We start from the raw sequence: 22,230 nt of genomic DNA, 5'->3' as shown, positions 1-22,230 counted from the left end.
TTCTGGGCATACCCGTCAAACGCAGATCTGCTGGGCTTCCAACTGCTTTCCTGAGAAACCAGTACTGAGATGTGTGAGGCCTGGAGATGGGCAACCCGGAAGTCTTGTCCGCTCCCACTGCCCCCCCCACCCCGAGACATCAGAAAAGCCAGTCCCCTGTACGCCCCACAGTATCCCTGCCTCGATACCTTTGTGCACACAGAGCACTCCCCTATCTTTGCCTGCCGAGGTCCCGCTCAACCTTCAAATTCCCACGGCAGGGTCACCAACACCTTGAAGGCAGCCCCACGATCCTTGGCAGAAGCAGTTCTGCTCTTACAACACTCGACTGGCATGGGGATACACCATTGTCCACACTGACCCAAGCTCTTTATGCACATGGCTCCCCCTGCCCCCCCCCCCCCCCCGGCCATGCCACCCCCGATCCCAGAAGCACCTGGGCTTAGACTGAGTGTGATTCATCGCTGTAAGCCTCTGGTTGATTGATCTTTCTCTGGTCAGCCCCTGCAGCCTCTGCTCTCCACGCTCCAGCGCCCAGCCCAGGGCCAGGCACTCAGCGCTGGCTAGTGAATGTCTGTTGCTAAGAACAGCAGCGGCAGGCCATAGAAGCAGGGGCTCTGGATGGATCCCCAAAGTCCGGATGGGAGAATGGGATTCAGGGCACCGCCTGGGCACTCTCTCCCCTGGTCCCCTCACTCATGAGGGCCTCTTTCTCTCCCTGCTCTCCCACAGATGGTGAAGCAAGGAGGGGACTGGGGGGAGGGTAACAGAAGGTCACAGGGCAGATGGACTGTAGGCTGCTCTGGGAAAGGACAGCTTGCCCCCGGGGAAGGACAACCACACATCTTAGAGCTGTCTGGGAATCTGGGAATCGTCAGCTTCAGCAAAATCCCAAGGACTAGGAAGGTGAATGTGGGCGCACAAGGGGGAGCGGCCCACCCCTGCGAGGCCCTGTTTGCAGTGAGTGCCAAGCTGGGCCGACAGGCAGGCGACCCCGGTTCGACTCTCTATCAGTTTGCTGTGTGACCTTGGGCAAGCCCGTGCCCCTCTCTGAGCACCAGTCTGCACACGGACAGGATTGAGTCAGTGTGGAGCTGAGCAGCATGAATGCCAGAGGCTGGGATAGCCAGGGCCACCCCACCGCACCCTGGCCATATCTCTGAGACGGTGAGCGGGGGACTCTGCGTGGGGCCACTGCCCAGCCTCATCCACCTGTCCCTGTCTTAGGCTGAAGGGGCACAGTGGGCTCCCCAGGCGTCCTCTCCCCTGCGAACTGCCCCGTTCTCGGCTGGGGTCCCCCCCCCCCGTCCCTCCCGCCCCCAGAGCTGCTAGGCTGCCGGCTGGGAACATCAGGAGCTGTGACCAGCGTCCTGCGTCATGGTGAGTCAGAGCCATCCCTCCAAGCCAAGCCCAGTCACCCCACGACAAGAAGAAGAGAAAGGACACCTTGCCCCCCAGCCCCAGGCCACACAGGAAGGGTTCCTCTCTTCTTTCCTTTTCCGCACCGGGGCAGGCCCACACCTGGCACTGTGCACAGCCCGGAGGCACCCGGGGTGACCTGGACAGACTGTCCCTTCAGAGCTATCCTCCCTCAGGCCAGAGTTGGGGGGCGGGGGCTGCTCTGACAGGGGCGGCACATGGGGGGGCTCTGAGCACACGTGGCTGAACATAGCACTGACTCTAAGGCTGGCACATCTCTCTTGTTCACACCAGCACATAGTAGGCACTTCACGCACATTCATTGAATGAAGATTCCTCAGGCTTCCCGTGGGCGTAGAGAAACTTGGTGAGGCAAGAACGCATCACACCTGTGTTCACCGTCACTGTTACTCATTTTTAGCCCTGAGTACCTACTATGTGCCGGTCATTCTGCCTATATTTCTCATTCATCCTTACAGCAATCCTGTGAGGTGAGATTTTTTTTTTTTTTTTTACCCCCCACTTAACAGATAAGAAAACTGAGGCTCAGGGAGGTGAGGCAGCTCAGCATTCACACCGGGTCTGCTGACGCCCATGGTTAGAGCCACTCTCCATCCACACCCTACTTCAGACAGGGCGCCAGGCCTGGGGCTGGGGGGGGGGGGGGGAGACAAAAAGGTCAGCGCCCTCCCCCACCCCCCTGGCAGTCCCGCCAGGCCCAGACCCTGCCCTGCCAGAGGACTCCAGCTCCAGCCCACGCTCATGCCTCAAACCTTATTCACGCCCCACAACCCTGCACGGCCATCGCCAGGTGTTGGAAGGGAGCCAGCGAAGCTGGCTGGCTTCCTCACCTGAAAAAGGTGCCCAGGTAGGTGTAGGTGTAAAGATGGGGTGAGAGGGGCGCCTGGGTGGCGCAGTCGGTTAAGCGTCCGACTTCAGCCAGGTCACGATCTCGCGGTCCGTGAGTTCGAGCCCCGCGTCGGGCTCTGGGCTGATGGCTCGGAGCCTGGAGCCTGTTTCCGATTCTGTGTCTCCCTCGCTCTCTCTGCCCCTCCCCCGTTCATGCTCTGTCTCTCTCTGTCCCAAAAATAAATAAAAAACGTTGAAAAAAAATTTTTTTTAAAATTAAAAAAAAAAAAAAAAAAAAAGATGGGGTGAGATACGAGTGCAAGTCAGCGCTTCAGACACTGCAGTGCTGGTGCAAGGGAAGGTTCGCTCAGGAGCTGGGTGTGTGAGTGTGTAAGACGTGTGCAAACGCGGATGGCTGCATGTGTGTGCTAGTGCATGCGAGCTCGTGTCTATGAGGGGGTACGGACGCGTGGGACACGCGTGAGCGTGTGCGCGTGAGTGAGCCGCGGTTGCCCCATGAGAAGGGACCCAGGGCTGAGAAGAAGCCCCGCCCAGCCTCTGTGCCGCCAGTGGGCCCGGAGGAGGAGCTGACCCTCAAAGTCGCCTCCCAGCCTAAGGGACCTCAGGCAAGCCTTCGGTGAGCCTCAGTTTCTTCCCCTGTTCAATGGGCGGAGTGGAACTGGTGTTACTGCGCTGCGCCAGGCGTCTGGTCCCGATTAAGTTAAGGTTGCGTGCTTTGTGCCCCAAATCCTGGAATCTCCGCGTCCCCGCTGCCGGTCCCCTTCCCTGACCTTCAGCCCCGGTCACCAGGTGGCGACGGGTGAGGGTCAGAGGTTCCATCCCCTCTCCCCGGCTCCCCGCCGCTCGCCGTGGCTCCCTCCCTCCGTCCAGCCCGGGTCACCCCGCACCCCCGCCGCCACGCCCCGCCCCGCCCCGCCCCGCCCCCGTCCCGCCGACCCCGCCCCGCCGACCCCGCCCCCCAGCCGGGGCTGCGGCCACAGGTGCGCGCGGCGGGCGGCGCCGGGCGCTGGGGAAGGGGCGGGGCGCCCTGCGCGCGGCTCTGCGCTCGCGGGCTCGGGGCGCGCGGTCCCCCGGGTCCCCCCGCCCGCCGTGCTGCCCGCGGCTGGCAGGAGCGGGCGCGGCGCGGGAGGCGGCGGCGGGCACGACCCGGCGGGAGCGACGGGGAGCCGAGCGGAGCCCCAGCCCCTTCCCGCCCGCTGCGCCGGCGCCGCGCGTGAGCCCCGGGCCCGCGGAGAGATGAGCGCCCGGCGGCCCGACGCACCCGAGGCGCAGCGGCCCGGCCCCGCGGCCCCGTGATGGGCTCCTGCGTGTCGCGAGGTGAGGGGGCTGCCGGCCCGGGTGGGGGGTCGGGGACCCGGGGCCCCAAGCCGAGGACGCTCGCACGTCCGCTCGCCGGCTCCCGGGAACCTGGGGGGTGGGAGCGGGGGCTGGGGGGCGACCCGGCCTTCGCGACCGGTACCACCCCACGCCACCCCACCGAGCCCCAGGGGACGCGGTGCCCCGGGAGGACGGGGGAGGGGGGCAGCGCGGGGAGAGCACGGGGAGGTCACCGCATCCCCAGCCCGGCTTGGAACCACACCCAGGCAGGTGGCTCGGAGCGGGGTCGCTTCCCAGCCGGCAGCCACACACCCCCTGCCGTGTGCTCTGAGGGGAGGGAGGCTCCTGGTTGCTCCTGGCTTCTCTGGAGAGGCGGTGGGGACACCAGGGGAGCAGGCCGACTCTCCTTCCCACACTCCCCCAAGGCACAGGCCTTACTTGCCCGACGCGGGCACTTCTGTCCCCTCACCCCAGGCCCCTGTCTTCAGGGTCCTGGAACCCCACGGACAGCAATGGGTTAACGGACATGCACAGGTTATGAAGAAGGTATCCCTCCCCCCACCCTCATCCCTAGCCTCGTCCCCACCCCCATTCGTGGTCAGGGGACTGGAAGGGACAGAGACAGCTGATGTTCCCAGGAACCCCTGGGCCTTTCTTTCTGCCTCTGAGCTTTCGGCCCTGCCCTGGCCCCCTCTGCTCTCCTGCACTTCCCAAGATGGTACCCCAGGAGTGGGGAGTGAACTGCCCGGAGGGGGTGGCGGTGGAGTCCTGCACAGAGCAGGGGGGCTGGAGATGGGGGAGGGGGGCATAGGGGGGTGGAAGTGACTGAGGCCTTGGCCCCAGCTCTGCAGACTGAGGCCAAACCCACTGACCCCAACCACACAGCCAATAGCTTACTTTCAGGGGTTGAGGGATGAACATGCACTGGGGAGGGGCCGCACAGGCCCTGGAGGGGGTCTTGTCCTGGGGGGGGGGGGTGCTGAGGAAGGAGCGCAGCACCCCTCCCCCATCCTCCGGCCTCTAAGGAGCTCATCAGTCCAAGTGGGACGTTCAGGTTAGTAGCTTGGGGTGTCTCAGGAGGGTGTCAGGGCTGGGATCGTGGGTGGGACTGAGGTTGTGCGAGGTTCACAAACTTATTCATTCATTACGCTGATGTCAGCGCGACACCTACTGTGCGTGCTGGGTGGGCATCTAGCGGAGATGGGTCCGGTACAGCGTCTGCCCTTGTGAGGCCTAAAGCTGGCCAGAGGGGAAGGTAGCTTCAAGGGTTCCGGGAGAGTATTTAAGATCCTTGAGGACTGATAGCCTCTCAGTGCGTTTCCAGAAACCAGAAAGCTCTGGGAAGGCTCTGGGTGTGGGGCAGCTGGGATCTAGTGTTTCCTTGGTGACTGTGTCCTTTGCACATCACTTGGCCATCCCGCGCCAGGGACCCAAGTGGACCTGTCTGTGAGCTGGAAGGCTGCAGACCCACTGAACACAGCACAGGGGCCAGAGAGGAAGAGATTCCTGCCAAGGTCCTCTGACCCCCCCAACCAGGGGCTGGCACCCTCTGCCGTGCCTGTCTGAGGTCACACAGGCACCCTTCCTTCTGCGGCTTGGGCTCCCCAGTGCCCCCGCCAGATCTAGCTGTGTGTTCTAACCTTGTCTGCTTCCTGGGGCTTACAGCCCCAACATGCATGGGGCCAGTTGGATGAAGGTCCGAGACCACTTGAGCAGAGGACAACTGTGGTCCCAGGGACCGAAGCACTAAGTGGAGGCCACCCAGCCTCTAATTGTCATTACAGCTTACCAGGTATTGGTTGGAGCATTTTAGGCACAAGTAGCTAATTTGGGGTGGGTACTATCGCAGAACCCATTTTGCAAATGGGGAAACTGCTCAGAGGGGGAGTTGCGTGACCTGAAAATAGCTGACCCTGTGCCCTTCGCCTCCTGCACCACACCCCCAACCCGTAGCCCGGGGGGGCCTGGCCTGCTCCTCTCCAGCTACAGGCTTCCATGAGCTTCCGAGTGTTGTTCTCTACACCTGCACCCAGCGCCAATAACAACCACTGTCTCCAAGCACTTCGCTGTGCCTGCTGCGTAGCCCTGAAGCCAGGCCAGGGATCGCGAGCCTCGTGCTATGCCCATGCTCAGCCCAGAGCCTGCACCCAGGTGGGGCCGCCCTAGCCAAACCCGAGCCCCGGGTACAGGCCACACCTGGCAGAGCCTCCCCATAGCAGCATGGGGCAGCACGTCCCTTCTCTGTGCCAGGCCTGAGAGGTCAGGACTGCAGACTGTGGAGCTGGCCAGCCTAGGTTCCCATCCACACCATTCACTAGCTCTGTGACCTCAGCAAGTTACTTCACCTTGGATGTGTGTCTCAGTGCTCTCATCTCTAAAATGGGACTAATACCAGTATTGATGTCCTAGGGTTGCTGGGCGGGGATCAAATGACTTAATTCCTGTAGAGCACTCAGACCCAGTGCCTGGCAGGAAGCAAGCACTCATAAGTGTTACTGTTTGTTTCATTTGAAATGTTTTGTTATCACCGAGATAACAAAGAGACCCTCTTGTCTGGGAAAGGGGAGGCCTCGGAGGCTTCCAGCCCCGTCCTGCCCTCATGACTGCCCTGTGGCAGGCATTTGAGGTACTGAGGACTTGGGGAAAGTCATGGGGACCAGAGTAAGGCAACAAATGCTATTTCCAGGAGCTACTTTGTATTCATCATCTACTAAGCTACCATTTATCAAGGGCTTAGCCTCACCCCGGCTGAGCCTTTACTCCTCTGACCTAGTTTGTCCTCATTCAACCCCGGGAGGGGAGACACGGGGCTCAGAGACAGGAAGTCTTACCTGAGGTCACACAGCCAGGACACTGAGAGGCAGGATTTGAATCCAGGTCCGTGGTAGCTGAGCACCTGAGGAGGGACCCCTTGCCCTTTGCTTTCTGATGTGCCCTACGTGAGAGAGGTACCCAGTGCATGGCCAGTGCTTAAAAAAAACACAACTCTCGAATAACTCACGTGGTTGGGGCTTTGCTGCCACCACTGGTGACAAAGTGTATGGAGCAGGGGGGTTAATATCTGCCTCCCTCTCTCCCGGCTGCAGGTTCTCTCAGGGCCGCCCCATGCCCCTGGCGCCCCTCCGCCTGCCCCTCCTGCCCCAGCCGTGTCCTCCAACCAGCCCATCAGCCTCCTGGCCTCACCCTGGGGCTCTCAGTGCCCTGGGCCCTGGGGTGAGGGCAGAAATTGGAGACTGAAGCCTTTCTTCTGGAAGGTCAGACATCTATTATGTCTGGGAGAAGGCTCCAGCTCTGAAGGGGCCGGCCAGAGCCACCCACAGCGCCCAGGGCCCACTGACCACGCCCCCGTCCCAGCCCCTCAGCTCTTTCTCACCCTGGCCCTTGCAGAGCCAGTGAGCAGTCCGACATGGGCACTGGGGGAGACTGAGGAAGGAGTAGATCTGGCCTTGTTAGGAGCTCACTGTCTGAGGAAAGAAACACAACCTTGCCCGTGGAGTAGTCTAAGTGGGGAGGCAGGGCATGGACACACACACATACACACACACACATGCAGAAAAACTGCTTGAGGAGATCACCACTGGTTAGTGGTTTGAGCACAGTCTCTGGAATTTCAGACTGATCTAGGTTTGAACCCCCATCTCTGTTCTTATTAGCTGGTGACTTTGCAGAAGTGATTTAACTTCTCTGAGCCTCAGTTTCCCTGTCTGTAAAGTGGACATAATAGTATCTACTTTGCAGGATTTTAGTGAGGGTTAAACAAGAGATAATGGATGAAAAGGCCTAGGACAGTCAAGGCCTAGGCCCTGAAAAATAGTAGGTGTTCAATAAATAATGGCAGCAAATTACTGCAGGCCAGACTTTGCTCATTAGGGCTAATACAGCCGAGGCCAATCTAGGCAGGCTGCCTGGAGGAGGTGAGGCTAGCACAAAATGAGCTCTAGGATAGCTCATCAAAGAGACTGAGCCACAGGATGGCTGAGGAAATGGAAAGGAGTTGAGGTGTGTGGGAGGTCCTAGAGAAGGGCCCGTTGTCTCCCTCCCATCCTTGGTTGGGGAATGGAAACGGACCCCCTTGCTCTGCATCAACTCACTGATGAAGTTACCGCTGTGGTCCTGGTGACCTATAAACAAATGTCCTGGGGAGCAGAAGGGCACTTTGTCCACTCGAGGCCAGGCCTCTGCCAAGCTCAGAGCGACAGCCTGCTGTCATGGCAGTGACTCACCAGGCAGAGAGGCCAAGGGCTCACTCCCGGTGGCCTCCCTCTGCACAGTCCCCACGGTAAGCTCCAGCCCTAGGGGCAGGACCAGAGGTCACCGGTGGTGACCGCGATCTGTCCACCCGCTCCGGAAAGAGGATCTCAGGTCTGAGAGGGGAGAGGGACAGAGCAGCCACCGTTTCCGGAGTGTTTGATGTGACGGGTGCCTCATCCTCGGCAACCCTTCCCTGAGGATGTGGGGACTCTCAGCTCACAGGTGAGAGCCCACAGCTCACAGGGGCTGTGACGCATCTGGGATTGGACCCGGGGCAGGGACTGTAAAAGTGTTCTCCTCAGAGACTAGGACAGGGCCTGGACCTCAGCCGGCCAGCAGCACGCACCCGGGGAGCCCCTGGCTGGAGGACTGCACTGTGCGCTCAGCCACAGGGGTCCTGAGGAGCTTAGAGCCCAAGCTTGGCGGCTATGGGTGGGGGGGGGGGGGGGGGGCACGGTGAGGACCTTTGCACCCCGGCTGCGTATCAATTACTGTGTGCTTGCTTGCTTGCTTTTAAAGTTTATTTTTATTTATTTTGAGAGAGAGAGCAAGTGGGGCTGGGGCAGACAGAGAGGGAGACAGAATCCCAAGCAGGCTCCATGCTGTCAGTGCAGAGCCCGATGCGGGGCTCGAACCCACGAACCGTGAGATCATGACCTGAGCCGAAACCGAGTTGGGCCCTTAACAGACTGACCCACCCAGGCGCCCCTCCTGTGTGCTTTCAAGAGGAAGTTTACCCTCTCTGGGCTGCTGGGAAAGAACGGGGTTACCTTGGGCCCTCCCTGCCCTCCTGGGGTGCAGAGCCCTGGGAGACACTCCAGGGGCAGATGGTGGGCTGGGACGAGAGCACCAAAGAACAGCTAAAGGGGCTAGATGGTTCCGAGGCACGTGTGAGAGGGAGCTGAGCTGCAGACGCACCCAAGGGGCAAGCGGAGACAACCAGGGTGGGAGCTTTGCAGCAAGAGGGGCTTAGGTCAGACATCAGGAGGAACTGTCCGCAGAAGATTGAGGAGCTGGTGTGAGAAGGCAGGAAGCATCCTTGGTAGGCAGGAGAGAGCGCTGGCTGAAGGCACAGGGACAGAGGACACGTCTGGATGACACCCCTCTCCTTGCAGGATCAAGATGGCCCCTTCCAAGTTGCTAGGGCAACCAGAGGCTTGTCGCTGCTGTGGCCAGGGGAGGTGGGGGAGGGGGCAGGTCTCCAAAGGGGCCTCAGGCCTTGAGGTCAAAGGAGTAGGGTGTGGACCCGGAGGGGAAGGAGGGCCCCACCACTGCCTCGGAGAAGGAGACGCCCACAGGAGCGGTGGCCAGGGGTCCCCCCAGGCTGTCCCCAGCCCCCACCCCACATGAAACACTGTGTTTTTCCAGTTGCTGGTGGTGACGAGGCTGCCGGTCCCAGCTGGGCGAAGAGCAGCCTGTGACTTCACCCTGGGCTGCTCCATTACCTGACGTCTCCATGGCAACCAGCCTGTGACATCACGGGGCCAAAGTCCTCAGGGGGAGAAGGCAGCTTGGGAGGAGGCTCCCAGACGCCAACTGAGGCAGGGGGCAGGAGAGCCGGAGAGGGGCTGAGAGCCAGCAGCCCTCCAAGTCCACCTTGGCCAATGACCTTGCTCAAGCCATGTCTGCTCCAGGCCTTTGACACGGCCTAGCAGCTTCCTCAGTGCTCAGCTCCCCTTACTCTCCAGTCTGCAGACCACACAGTTTTAAAACAGCTTCAGGGACGACCAGGGACCCCTAGAAATATTCCGGCACCTCTCAAAGTTCCCCGGGACAGCCTGCAGCCAGCACAACTCTGCCTGCACCCCGGCAGGCCCCTGCTTATGCACTCTGGAATCTTAGGAATGGCCACTCTCAGACGTTTTTGACTGGAACCCGTAGCAATAAATGTATTTTGCATCACGACCTAGCACACACATAGAGAACTCTTACCACAGGTGCGTAGGCACACTTGTGTGGGCACATGCGTGTCTGTGCAATTTAAAGTTTCATGGGGCGCCTAGGTGACTTGGTTAAGCGTGTGACTTCAGCTCAGGTCATGATCTCGCGGTCTGTGGGTTCGAGTCCCACATCTGGCTCTGTGCTGACGGCTCAGAGCCCGGAGCCTGCTTCCGATTCTGTGTCTCCCTCTCTCTCTGCCCCTCCCCTGCTCACACTCTGTCTCTCTCCTTCAAAAATAAATAAACGTTAAAAAAATAATAATAAACTGAAGTTTCATGAAACAATACTTAACCTGACTCCTCCGTAGGTTCTGGTATTTTCTGTCTTATTTTATCACTTTTTTAACAGACTCTTTTTTTTGAGTTTATTTATTTTTGGGGGGGGTGGGGAGTGTGTGTGAGCAGGGGAGGGGCAGAGAGAGAGGGAGAGAGAGAATCCTAAGCAGGCTCCATGCTGTCAGTGCTGAGTGAGACACGGGGCTCGATCTCAAACCATGAGATCATGACCTGAGCTGAAGTCAAGAGTCAGATGCTTAACTGCCTAAGCCACCCAGGCACCTGTATTTTATTTTATTTTTTTTATTTTTAAATGTTTGTTTAGTTTTTGAGAGAGAGAGAGAGAGAGAGAGAGAGAGAGCGTGCACACACAAGCAGAGGAGGGGGCAGAGAGAGAGAGGGAGACACAGAATCGGAAGCAGGCTCCAGGCTCCCAGCTGTCAGCACAGAGCCCGATGTGGGGCTCGAACCCATGAACTGTGAGGTCATGACCTGAGCTGAAGTCGGATGCTTAACTGACTGAGCCACCCAGGTGCCCCTATTTTATTTTATTCTTTAAAAATATGACCTAGTAAGTGGCTTGCATGACCCACTGAAGGATGTGCCCCTGCTTGAACGCCACCTTGGAACACGGTCTTTGTACCCATGGAGACTCTGAAACCCAGAGAGGGGCAGTCCCAGCTCAGGGACACACAGCCGGGACTCGGGATAAAGGGCAGGATGTGTGGAATGTTCCCGTGTGCAAGCACACGGCTCGGCCCACGCTGCTCTTGGCTCCTGGGTGATTGAGCTCTGAGTTCAGGGCGTGGGAATGTCAGTCCTGACTCTGCCTTCCTTTTCTCCAGTCCTGCTTCAGACAGGCTCATTCAGACCTCCCTCAGCTGCCCGCCTGCACCCACCTCTGGGCCAGTCTCAGGGGATCCTGAGTCCCGTCCAGCGTGGATGGAGACTTTCACCTCACACCCTACTTGGTGTTCCCTTTGGCCGTCCAGTCAGGACTGGCCGCACCTGAGGGCCACAGCCTGCTTTTTCCTCTGCTGGCCTCCCTCCTCTCTCTGGGTCCCATTCTCCTCTGACACGTTGGGGTCTGGCATATGAGGAACTTGTAGAAAAGTGGCCAAGATATTTTTATCCATCTGGAGTTCTAGTGATCTCTGTTGGCTCAAACTGGCTCACTGTTGAGGCCAAAAAAAAAAATTTGTTTTTAATGTTAATTTCTTTTGAGAGAGAGAGAGAGGGGGAGAGGGGCAGGGAGAGAGGGAGACAGGGAATCCCAAGCAGGCTCTGCACTGTCAGCGCAGAGCCTGATGTGGGGCTTGAACTCGTGAACCATCAGATCATGACCTGAGCTGAAATCGAGAGTTGGACGCTTAATCAACTGAGCCACCCAGGCACCCCTGTTGAGGCAAAATTTAGTGAGCAATGTGCAGGCCCTGTGGCAGGTGCTGGGGCTGTGGTGGTGAATAAAGCTGACGAGGACCAGCCTGTAGACGGCTGATGGTCTACTGAAAGACTGTGAATAAGGAAAGGGACATATAATGTGTGGTGATGGGCACCATAAGATCACGGGGTAGGAAAGGACAGGTGTCATTAAACAAAATGGCTGGAGACCTCGCTGAGGTTCTAACATTTGAGCAGAGACCTGAATGCAGTGTGGGAGTGAACCTGCGGCTATGTGGGAGGAGAGAGTTCCAGCTGGAGGAACTGAGCGGCCAGTGCAAAGGCCCTGAGGCAGGAATGTGCTGGGCGCGTCTGAGCCATCAGTGTGGCTGGAGTGCAAGAGGGAGAGAGAGGGACGTTGAGGTGGCAGGGGGACCATAGGTCCCAGATTAGCATGTGTGAGTTCTGCCAGGGGCCACCTGGGGGGCCTGCCCACTGCAGGGAGGTCTGACCCGGTTTGACCTCTTCCATTCTCAGCCCAACTCCCTCGACCCCTAAAGTTGCCCACCTTCCAGCCTCTGAGGCCTGGGGTCCCCTTGTCCTTCATGCAGCCCTCTTAGGGGGCACCAGCAGAAGTCAAACACGGTCCCTTCCTCAGTGTCCTGTTGACCCTTGAGAAACTCATAAGGCAGGCTGCTCCACTCCTCTTCCCGGCCCAGCTGTCTCTCCCCAGCTGTGCAGACACCCAGCCAGGGGTGGGGCGGGTGGGTAAGGATGCCGGCCTCTCTTGTGCAGGCATCCCAGATTTCTGAGAGCCCCCTCACTTCACTTGTGAAGTCAGCAGCGTCAGAAGGGTGGTGCATGGCTGGGGTAGAACAGCCTGTCTCAACCACCTTGAAGAGGGTGTTTGCTTCCCTGCCCTTGACAGTGGCTTTCTTCCAAGTGGGGTACCCGGTACGTCTGTTCTGCTTTGGATCCTGGTAGGCAATACCTAGAGAACAAGAGCAGTCAACTGTCCATTCTACAGATGAAGAAATGGAGGCTCCAAGAGGCAAAGTCAAGGTCCCACAGGTAGTAAAGGGCAGAGTTGGGATTTGAACTGGGCGATCTGGCACCAGAGTGTCACCCAGTTGTCTCTGGACCAGCTCCTCAGGAGCAGACCCTGGAATGAGGATTTGGGTGCAACTGGTGTATGAAGGAGATCTTGCAGAGGAAACCAGTAAAGGAATGGAGAGAGCAAGGCGGAGGAGAGGGGCCGCAAAGGGTCTGTCGCCCTGCGAGGGTGGCTGCAGCCCCATCCCGCGGGGGGGACTCTGAGCTTTTCAACCCCAAACAAAGGGTCATAAACTCGCCTCCGGTTGCCAGAGAGTGGCTCACCCGAAGGAGACACGGTTGCTGCCAGTTGGGAGCCAAGCCCATGGGGCAGGGGCTGTGAATGCGCAAAAACAGGAGGAGAAAGCCATCCAAAGGCACAAGTGAGGCCAGTGGAGCACTCATGCTGTCCCCCGGCTCCCCATCCTCCCCTCCCTGCCAACACCTCCGAAAGCCCCCTAGTCACACTTCAGCCCACGGCCCAGCCCTGCCTCTGGGAGCACCTGATACCTTCCACCTCCGCTTCCTCCAGGAAGCCCTGCTTGCTTCCACGCCGTCTGCTCTTGCAGACTAAGCCAGAGAAGGGTGGTGGGAGCCAGCGTCCAGCACAGGGATGCTGCAGGCTGGGACCAGCGTCCTGCAGAGATCCCCCTCCCTGCCACGGCCCAGACACCCCTGCTCCTCCAGTCTCCCAGACTCCAGGGTTTTGTGCAAGCTGCACACCCCTCCCTCTGCCCACAACACCTTCCTCCTGGCACCCCCTCCTGGCTAGCTCCCCCATCCGCGTGAGGAGTCCGTTCCATCATACCAGGAGAGGGGGTGAAGAACGGGAGCACTCGTGGGTGCTCCTGCCCCCCCCCCCCCCCACCGCCCGTCAGCCTTGTGTTTGAACGAGGGGCTTTGGGACTGGTTTCCATGCAACTGGGAGCTCCCAGAGGGCGGGGATGAAGTCTTAATCCTGCCTCTGTGCCCAGGCGCTTGGATGGTACAGACGTGTATTAAATGGATGCTTAGTGGGAGAAGAAATGAATGGATGCATAAATGAATGAATGAATGAACCAACTAGAATATCAGCTCCATGAGGGCAGAAACCATCTCCGTCTTGCTTGTCATTGTTTGTCAGTGTTCCTGGTGCCCATAACAGAGCCTGGCACGTAGTAGGTGCTCAGCTAATGCTTTGGAATGCATCAGAAAGAAATGCTTACTCAAGTGAATGTAAGGGTGCTCCCAGTTACCCTCTGGAGGTGGAGTCCTCTTCAGTTCAGCCCAAGAATTCAGTCCAGCAAATCCCGCTTCTTCTTCATTTCAGCCTGTCATCCCTTCAGCAACTTCTGCAAGCCTACTATGTGGCAGGCCCTGAGAATGCATCACGATGGGACTGGTCCCTGCCCTCCCACACATGCTTTTAGCAGACAGCCTGTGCTAACTGCTATGATACAGACAGAGGTCATTCCACAGTGTCGACAGAACATCCTCTGGGTGCCAGGCCCTGTTCTCTGGTCTTTGCTATGGTCTCTGCTCTCATGGTCTCACATTCCCAGAGGCACCGGACACTTCAAAACACAAGAACGTCAAAGAGTGTCAGAGTGCCGGCTGCTGTAAAGGAAGCTTGGCCCCGGGGGCAGGGAGGGCCCCCTGAGGAGGTGACCTTGAGCAGAGACCTGAGTGACACGGTTCAGGAAGATCTGGGGATGGTGTTCCAGGTGGAGGGGACAGCAAGGACAAAGAACAAGTGGGCCATTTGGGGAGCAGCAGGGAGGCCAGAGTGGCGGGAACAGGGACCAGGCTGGCGTGCAGGGTGAGGGGCTGGCTCTCCCGTCAGGTTCGATGGAAGGCAGCCAGCGGCAGGTTTTCAGCAAAGGTGCAGTCCGACCTGTAGCATCCCTGTGCGGCGGGGTGGAGAGAGGGCTGCGTGCCAGGAGAGGAAGCAGGAGGCTGTGGCCCTCTTGTGGTCCAGGTGAGAGAGGGTGATGCCCCCTCGTGGGCAGCAGTGGCGGGGATGGAGACGGGTAAATCCGGAAGGGAGGTTGGAGAGAGAGCCAGTAGGGCTTGCTGGTTGGGAGGGTTGGGGGAAGGCAGCGCGGAGAAAACTGGATTTTTGTTTGGTACAGCTGGGTGGACCCTTGCATCATTTTCTAAAATCGGAGAAGTGGAGGAAGATGGGCCCGAGTTTCCTTGAGACACCTGCCGGGCATCCGTGAAGGGAGTTGGAAATTCAGTGTGGGGCTCAAGCAGAGTCAGGGCCGTGGGTGTGAATGTGGGCGGCAGCCGCTCGCTCTCCGATGAGATGCCCTGGGAGAGAGGAGGGAGATGAGGAGGGGCCGGGAGGGAGCGGAAGGGGGACCACGGAGGTGGGAGGGAAGCCCGAGATGGGCGTGGCTTGAGAGGGAGGGAGGGGCTGAGAAGCCAATGAACCGCTGGGCTGGGCCAGGTAGTCAAGGGCTTTCTCCGGAGAGGCGACCCGAAGAGGGTGGAGGAGAAAATGGGAGTCCGGGAAGTAGAGGTCGAACACAACTCTAAGCGTGGCCTGGAAGGGGTTGGAGGAGTGGGCACGGAGCTGGGGGGAGCTGGGGTCGGGACCACCACACCGGCGGCCAAGAGGCAGACAGACAGACAGGACGATCACAAGAGCAGAGAGAGAGAGCAGAGCTCCTGGGTGGGGGGCAAGGCCAGGTCCCAGTCCCTGGTTGGGACGGCTGGTCTGGGCTCGGCTCGGATGGGGTAGGGATAGTTCTTCCTCTGTCATAGGAGGGAGAGCAGATGGTGTGGGCAAAATGCGGGCGGGGTAATGATTTGAGGTAGAAAAATGGGGCCAGGATGGAGCCTGCCGAAGGCTTCTGGATCTCAGTGAGGGACGGGGAAGAGCCAGAAGCAGGGCGTGGGGTCGGGGGTGCCAGGGTTGCCGGTTGGAGAAGGAAAGATGCCCGAGGGAGTCCGCCTGGCAGGAAGCAAACTTAGCGGTGATGGGAGACAGGTAGAAGGGTCCCCAGACGGTGTCTTGTGCGAGGCCTGTGACTTTCTCCAGCGACATGCAGGTCCAGGCACGGAGCAGGCAGAGGGGAGACTGAACACGGTTGAGACTTGAGGGCGTCCGCGAAGGAGAGCTCAGTTCGCAGGCTGGGCCAGGGCTGGGCCGGGAGGGGAGTGAGGGCGCCAGGGGCTAGTGGAAAAGAGGAGGGGAAATGGATTGGAGGTCTCCATGAGGTCAAAACTTCTGGAGTGTGGGTGCTGGAATTAGGGGAAACGGAGGAACAGGCAGATTGTCTCCTCATCTGCCACGGCCTTGGGTCTCTGTTTCCTACAAGATGACAAGGGATGATAATATCGTAGTGCCCATCTCTCGGGACTTGAACAGGCCCCATAAGGAGGAGAGTGTGCGGTTTTTCTGAGTTCCTCCTGTCATTGTATTTCCAGATCTGTTCACAAGTGCCCACAAGGACTGCCCCATGCCCCAGGGCACGGGTCCTCTGAACCCAGACTTGCCCTCCAGCCATCCCCCTGCTGTCGCTCCAGACCATGTCACTGGCAAGGTAACTGGTCACCCTTCATCCCCACCTATGCCCTGGTTCCCAGAGTGTCCCCTACAGCTCCCCACGGGGAGCTGAAACCTTTCCAATCTTCCCTTCCCGCCGCACTTGGCTACTTCCTGTGGGATCAGAGCCCCCAAGGTTTGGTACTCAGTTGAATGAAGGTCTGGGTCACCCTGGGCATCCAGGACCTGGACCTGGGTTGTTTAGAAAAGAGAGTCCTGCCTTGGAGATTTTCCCACCCAAATTAACTCAGTCTTGCAGATAACAAGCCCCCCCACCCCCTACCACCAGCCCACCAGCCCTTAGCAGCCTGCATTGCCCTCTGGAGGGAAGAGTGTCATTCTTTTTTTTTCTTTTTCTTTAAGTTTATTTAAGTAATCTCTGCATCCAACGTGGGGCTCGAACTCATAACCCTGAGATCAAGAGCTGGGTGCTGGGTGACTGAGCCAGCCAAGCGCCCCCAAGGAGTGGCATTCTTAGTCCGGATGCATTAGGAAGAGCTTGCTGGGGGTCTCAAATCTTGCTGCATAGTTTCCACCCCCACCCCAGAGGTCGTGGCTTGAACCTACCTGTTGATATAATTATTATAATATATATATTTTTAGGGCATACACATGCTAAGTGTCATGCTGGGCACTTTGCATCATGTCATTTGCCTCACGACAACCTGTGAGGTAAATGGTAGTATCACCCCTTTACAGAGGAAGAAATTGACGTTCTGGGATGTTAAGGCATTCGGCTAAGCGTTCCCAGGTGCAAAGTACAGAGTCAAAACTCGAACCCCGGTCGGATCTAGGTCCTGCACTCGCTGCCTTGCTGGCAGAGCCACCATTGCCTGCCCCCCGCCCCCCGTCTTTCCCCGCACGGCAAGGGAAACCAGGGCACGACCCAGGAGTAGGCAGACCCCGACCTCGGAATACCAGAAGGCTGACCAACACCACCGCCCCGGGCTCCAGGACCTGTGCCTTCTGCTGGCACTGTGTGCCAGGCCCTGCCTGACCCTCTTTCTCCTCTCGTTTTAGGACAAACAGATGGATTTCTGTTGGGATCCTTGGCAGGTCAGTGCGTTTGCCCTTCCCCCCGGTCCAGCCAGCCGCAGCTGACACCGTTGCCCCTCACTGTGCAGTGCCCAGCCTGAACACCCAGTCTTGCCGGCCCTGGGGGAGGGGGGCCCTGACGAGAACAGCGGGGTGGGATGGCCCTGTGGGGGTGGGCACAATCGCTCAGGGAGGATGCCTCGTGGGGATGGAAGTGGGGAGGGGGGTGCCCTCTGGCAGGTGCAGGGGGGATGTCATCTGGCACCTCTCTTCCCCGCAGAGGTGCTTCCAGACCACCAACGGCTACCTGTCTGATTCCAGGTCCTGCTCCAGCAACTACAATGTGGCAGCTCTAGCCACCTCGTCCCTTGTGGGTAGGCCCCGACTGCCCTCTCCTGCCTTGGAGTTAGCATGTCCCCCACCCCTGGACACTAGCCGTGGGGAGGGCAGGGCTGGGCCGCAGAGGGAAGGATCGCAGCCCCGCCCGAGTCACCATTTTCCAGATGCCACGCTCCGGGCCGGGTTCGGCCAGGGGTGGTGACTTGGTGCTCCCGACCCACCCCCCCGCCCCCCGGCCGGGTTAAGTTGTTGGGGTCTCCCCGAAGCCCTGAGGAGCGGGCCCCGAGTCTTCAGATCTCTTCAGCAGATGCAGTCTGCCCGTCACCCCCGCCTTGGGTCGGGTTCCCTAGAAGCGAGTGCTTTATTGAGGGGTAGTTCTCCAGGGCAGTGTGTAGGAGTGAGGGCAGCAGGGCCAGGGGAGGGAGCCCAGCAAAGAGGGGGCTGCACGAGAAACCGTTCTCGGCCTGATACCCCCGGGGAGCTCAGGAGCACAGACCGCTCCCGGTGCTGGCGGCTGCTTGGATATCACTGCCCCCCGTTGGTCCCTTGTTGCCCCTGGGAAGGCTCTCCAGCCTCCAGGGCGGCTCTGGGTGAGGCCGCTCCCCTCAGCCAAGGGCAGGCTCTGGGGAGGGCTGCAGGCAGGAGGCAGTGGCAGCGGGGAGGTGGGCGCACAGGCCAGCACGGGGTCTGCCTCAGGTCGCCCAGAGCACACCTTCCAGACCGTTCTCAGCGGGCCAGCCTCTTTGCTCACAGGTCTGTCCCACGTACCTCAGGCTCACGTCTCCTTAAATCCCTCACGGCCCTCACGGCCCTCCCTCCCTCCCTCCGTTTGCCTGGACGCTTTGCCACCTGAAACCCCTTCCCTCTGCAGGGGCCCTGCGGGGGCCTCTCGAACCACCTCCCGCAAAGACCTTTGCCGGTTGCCCGCACATCTAGCTTGGGGAGGGGGGGCTCCGCCTTCTTCCTCGCCTCCGTCCTCCCCATTTTCTCAGTCTTATGGCTCTGGTTTCCTTGGTGGATACCCCGTCTTGCTTAAATATTGCTGTTCCTTGCGTCTTGGCTCTGAGACCCCGGTGACTGTGTGCTCAGCCTTGGTTCAGAGAGATGCTGAATCATGCCTGACAGCCCTTTCTGTCAACTTCCACATCCAGCCAGTCTCCTCCTGAGAACCCCTCAGGCCACCCGCACCCCCCCCTCCCAACACTGTCCTGTCTCTTGCTTCCCTTCAGTGGTATCTGACAGAGCCTCATCTCCACCCTTGGCCCCTTCCCTAACTAGGATGCTCTTCCTAAACAGCAGATCTAACCTGTCACTCTCCTGCTCATTACCCTGCTGTGGCTCCCCATTGCTAGAAGGAAAATGTCAGAGTCCTCAGTCTAGCCCCTGAGGGGCTCTCCAGCCTCTTCCAGTCTTAGTGTTGCCCCACGTCTCACCCCTGGTAACCCTGGAATCATGCCAGATTCTTCCATGCCTTCCTTCCCATCTCATCTCTGAAATAGCCTCCAGTCTTGCCTTCTTCTGTCCAATGCACCTACAAACCTACCAACCTACCTGTAAGGCTCAAACCCCAGTCTACCTCTTCCAGGAAGCCTACCTGGTGTACGGCATCCCACGCAGGTCTCCCCTTCAGCAGAGCTGGCACTGGGCTTGGCACAGGGGACGCTCTCTGAGCACTTATTAATTAATGCATAAAGGGAGAGGGCCGGGTGGATCTCGAGTGAATCTTTGGGTGGATCTTCTGGGGCAGAAGGGTCTAAACCTGGTCAAAGGGAATGAAGGGTGTGGCAGGTCTGGGGAGGAAGCACCAAGTGGAGGGGAATATTGCCTGAAAGCAGGATGCTGGGGGGGGGGGCGGTGCATGAGACCTCCACATGAGTGGGGAGCATCTAAGTGAGGTGGGGGGCCTTGGGGCTTGGGGCCCGTGGGGTACAGAGTGGACAGGGGGACTTGCACAGATAGGTACAGGGCTTTGTGGGTATGAGGCTGTAAGGACGCGGGGCGCTGGATGAGTACACAGCGATGAATGATTGTAGGGCATAGGTCATTGGGTGGGCCTGAGGCACTGGGGGGCCCGGGGTCGCGGGGGTAGGGCCCTGAGCTGGGTTCTGTGTCAGAGCGGTCACCCAGCTGCCCTCCATGCCCCCAGGGGTGGTGCAGAGCATCAAGGACCACATCACGAAGCCCACGGCCATGGCGCGTGGCCGCGTGGCTCACCTCATCGAGTGGAAGGGCTGGCGTGCCCAGCGGTCGGGCTGGGAGCCATCCCCGGCTGAGGATGAGCATTACTGTTGCCTGCCAGACGAGCTGCGGGAGGCCCGCTTTGCTGCAGGTCAGAGGTTGGGGGCGGGGGAGCATGGGGAAGGGACCGTCGGGTCTCTGGTCCTTAGGGGACCGAGGGTCACCACGTGGGCAGTGTCTAGGCAGGGCAAAAAAAAAAATGCCAGGGGGTGGACGGGGCATCAGGTGGGCGCTCTGATCACCGGGGCCTGGATGGACAGCCAGCTCACTGCAGAGTGCCAATGTGGCCTGGCACCGAGGCCCTGCCCCCATCTTCTGCCGTGTCCCTGCTGAGCTGAGTCCCGCTGTCCTCCGCCTCCCCCAGGGGTCGCCGAACAGTTTGCCATCACAGAGGCCACACTGAGCGCCTGGTCCTCGTTGGACAATGAGGAGCTTCACCCCGAGAACAGCCCTCAGGACGTCGTCCAGCTACAGGGTACCTCCTGGGCCGGCGCTGGGCGGGGCGGGAGGAGCAGAGCAGGGCCTGGGTGCCTGCCCTGCCACCAAATGCACTGTGACCTCGGACAACCCCCCGCCCCCCTCCCCTCAGCCTTGGTTTCTGCGTCTGTCCAATGGGGCTGGGGATCCTTGCCCTGCCCACTGCCCAAGGAGAGCTCTAAGTGTAAAGGAGAGAAGAATAATAGTAATAATGCATCATGGGGATTAAGTGATTACTGTGTTAAGTGCGTATTGTATTATCTCACTTAATCCTCACGACACCTCTACGAAATAGGTCCTGTTATTATCTCAGGGAAACCGAGGCACCAGGAAACTTGCCCTAGGTTACACAGCTAGAGGCATCAGAGCCAGGACCTGAACCTTAATCCCTAGCACAACCAACCAGTCTTCTAGAACCCCAGTTACTGCTTCAGCAGGGCTTGGTCCTGGGTGAAGCCTGCATACCAGCTACTTCATTTAATCCTTCCTCTGACAGCGAGGGGAGGGAAGGGAACGGAGGCCCGGGAAGAACACTGTCCCAATTTTCAGAGCGCAGGATGCAGATTCGAGTCCAGGCGGCACGGCCTGCTTTTACCTCCTCCACTCATTCCACCACCCCTGGAACCCCCAGGGAGAAACAGGGGCTCAGAGAGGTTCAGTGACTTGCCCAGGGTCGCACAGCTCAGCAGTGACAAAACACTGGCCTTCACCTTCCCTCACACACGAGGAGAGGGTGAGGAGGGGGTCCGGGACTCCATTCCTCATGCCTCCTCCCCCTCCTGTTGGTTTTCCAGACCTAGAGAACGTCTACCTTCAGGACAGTCTTCTGAGCGGCCCCTCCCAGGATGACAGTCTTCTGGCCTTCTCTTCCCCTGGCCTCTCCCCCGATGGCTGGCCCTCACCCGATGAGCCCCCCATCACAGCTGCCGACCCCCAGCCCCCCAGCCCTGAACAGCAGCATCGGAGGCGGCTGCCTAGGGGCCCGGGGCCTGAGGGTGGGGCCCACCTGCAGGGCTCCCTCCCCTCGGTGGACAGCATCTCCCTCTCGGAGGAGGAGGACGAGGTGTTCTACAACTGAGGTGGGGGCTACATGGCTCAGAGCCTCCTCATACTGTGACCTTGCCTGGGGAGGCAGCCCGGGCATATCAGGACGTCGGGGTCTGGGCTGGGCGACTCTTGACCCCTCAGGGCAGGCAGAGGGTGGGTGCAGAAGGGATGGGGGGGGGGGTCAGCACTCCTTGTGGACCACTCTGTGCCTCCGTGGACCTGCCCCAGCAGTGGGAGCCATAATCCCCCTTCTCCCTTCTTTACTTGGCTCAGGTGGGCACCTTCCCCCGCAGGATTTCTGTCATCAGTGGGCTCAAGGACACTCAGCAGACACCAGGGCAAGCTGCCCAGAGGACCCTGCAGCTGGGCCCCCAGGCAGACAGACGCAGAAGGGCCTAGGAAACCCACTCGGAGTGGGACCTGGGGCCCCTGCCCTGACCCCGGGGCTCGGTCCTTCCCCCTCCCTCTGTGTTCGTGCCCCCCTCCCTCAGAGGTGGGACAGCCTCTCTGGTAGCTAAGTGTCTGTTCCTCAGCTCCCTTCTTGAGAATCTGTCTCTGGAGGGTCTGTTCATCCCTCACTCTCGGAACCTGCTCCCTGAACCCCTTCCCTGCACCCTGGAAGGTTCTCTGCAGACAATTAAAGCGGTGGGTTCACCCAACGAACTTGGCCTGGTCTCTGGGGGAAGGTGTGTCCTTGGGCCCCTGGGATAAGGGGGTTTTAGAGGGATTCGGGGGGGGAGGCCCTATGCCCTGCCCCTCCCTCCCCCCCCCCCGCCCCCAACAGGTGGTTCACCCACTGCCAGCCGGCCCGGCCCGGAGAGGCCCCACGGGAGATGCCCAAGATTCTGCGGAGCACACAGGAGCCACACCCAGGGACGCTGCTTTATCAGCCCAGGCTCAGCCAAGGAGGAAGCTGGGGCTGGGGTGAGGGTAGCTGGACCACAGGGTTCTTCTTATTCGTGAGGACAAGCGTCATAAGACCTGGTGAGGGACCTGCTCTCCTGCTTATTTAGCAGC

At 59.6% G+C, this 22,230-nt stretch overlaps 1 protein-coding gene across 1 annotated transcript; it reads left to right on the top strand.

The window, feature by feature from the left end:
* Window positions 1-3,578: 3,578 nt before the first annotated feature.
* On the top strand, window positions 3,579-21,398 carry FAM131C (family with sequence similarity 131 member C). Its single transcript, XM_042951602.1, has 7 exons — window positions 3,579-3,606; window positions 15,960-16,075; window positions 17,098-17,133; window positions 17,393-17,486; window positions 19,598-19,780; window positions 20,054-20,164; window positions 20,961-21,398. Exons 1-7 carry the CDS (start codon window positions 3,585-3,587, stop codon window positions 21,242-21,244), a joined length of 846 nt encoding a protein of 281 aa, XP_042807536.1. The 5' UTR covers window positions 3,579-3,584; the 3' UTR covers window positions 21,245-21,398.
* The last annotated feature ends 832 nt before the right edge of the window (window positions 21,399-22,230 follow it).

Source organism: Panthera leo, chromosome C1, assembly GCF_018350215.1.
Source record: "Panthera leo isolate Ple1 chromosome C1, P.leo_Ple1_pat1.1, whole genome shotgun sequence".
In the NCBI taxonomy this organism is placed as follows: domain Eukaryota; kingdom Metazoa; phylum Chordata; class Mammalia; order Carnivora; family Felidae; genus Panthera; species Panthera leo.
This window is presented reverse-complemented; position numbering and strand designations above follow the sequence as displayed.

Coding starts and splice junctions, on each gene's coding strand:
- FAM131C (XM_042951602.1), top strand. CDS start 3,585: ATGGGCTCCTGCGTGTCGCGAG. Junction 17,134..17,392: donor TCTGTTGGGATCCTTGGCAG/GTCAGTGCGTTT, acceptor TCTTCCCCGCAG/AGGTGCTTCCAGACCACCAA. Junction 17,487..19,597: donor AGCCACCTCGTCCCTTGTGG/GTAGGCCCCGAC, acceptor CCATGCCCCCAG/GGGTGGTGCAGAGCATCAAG.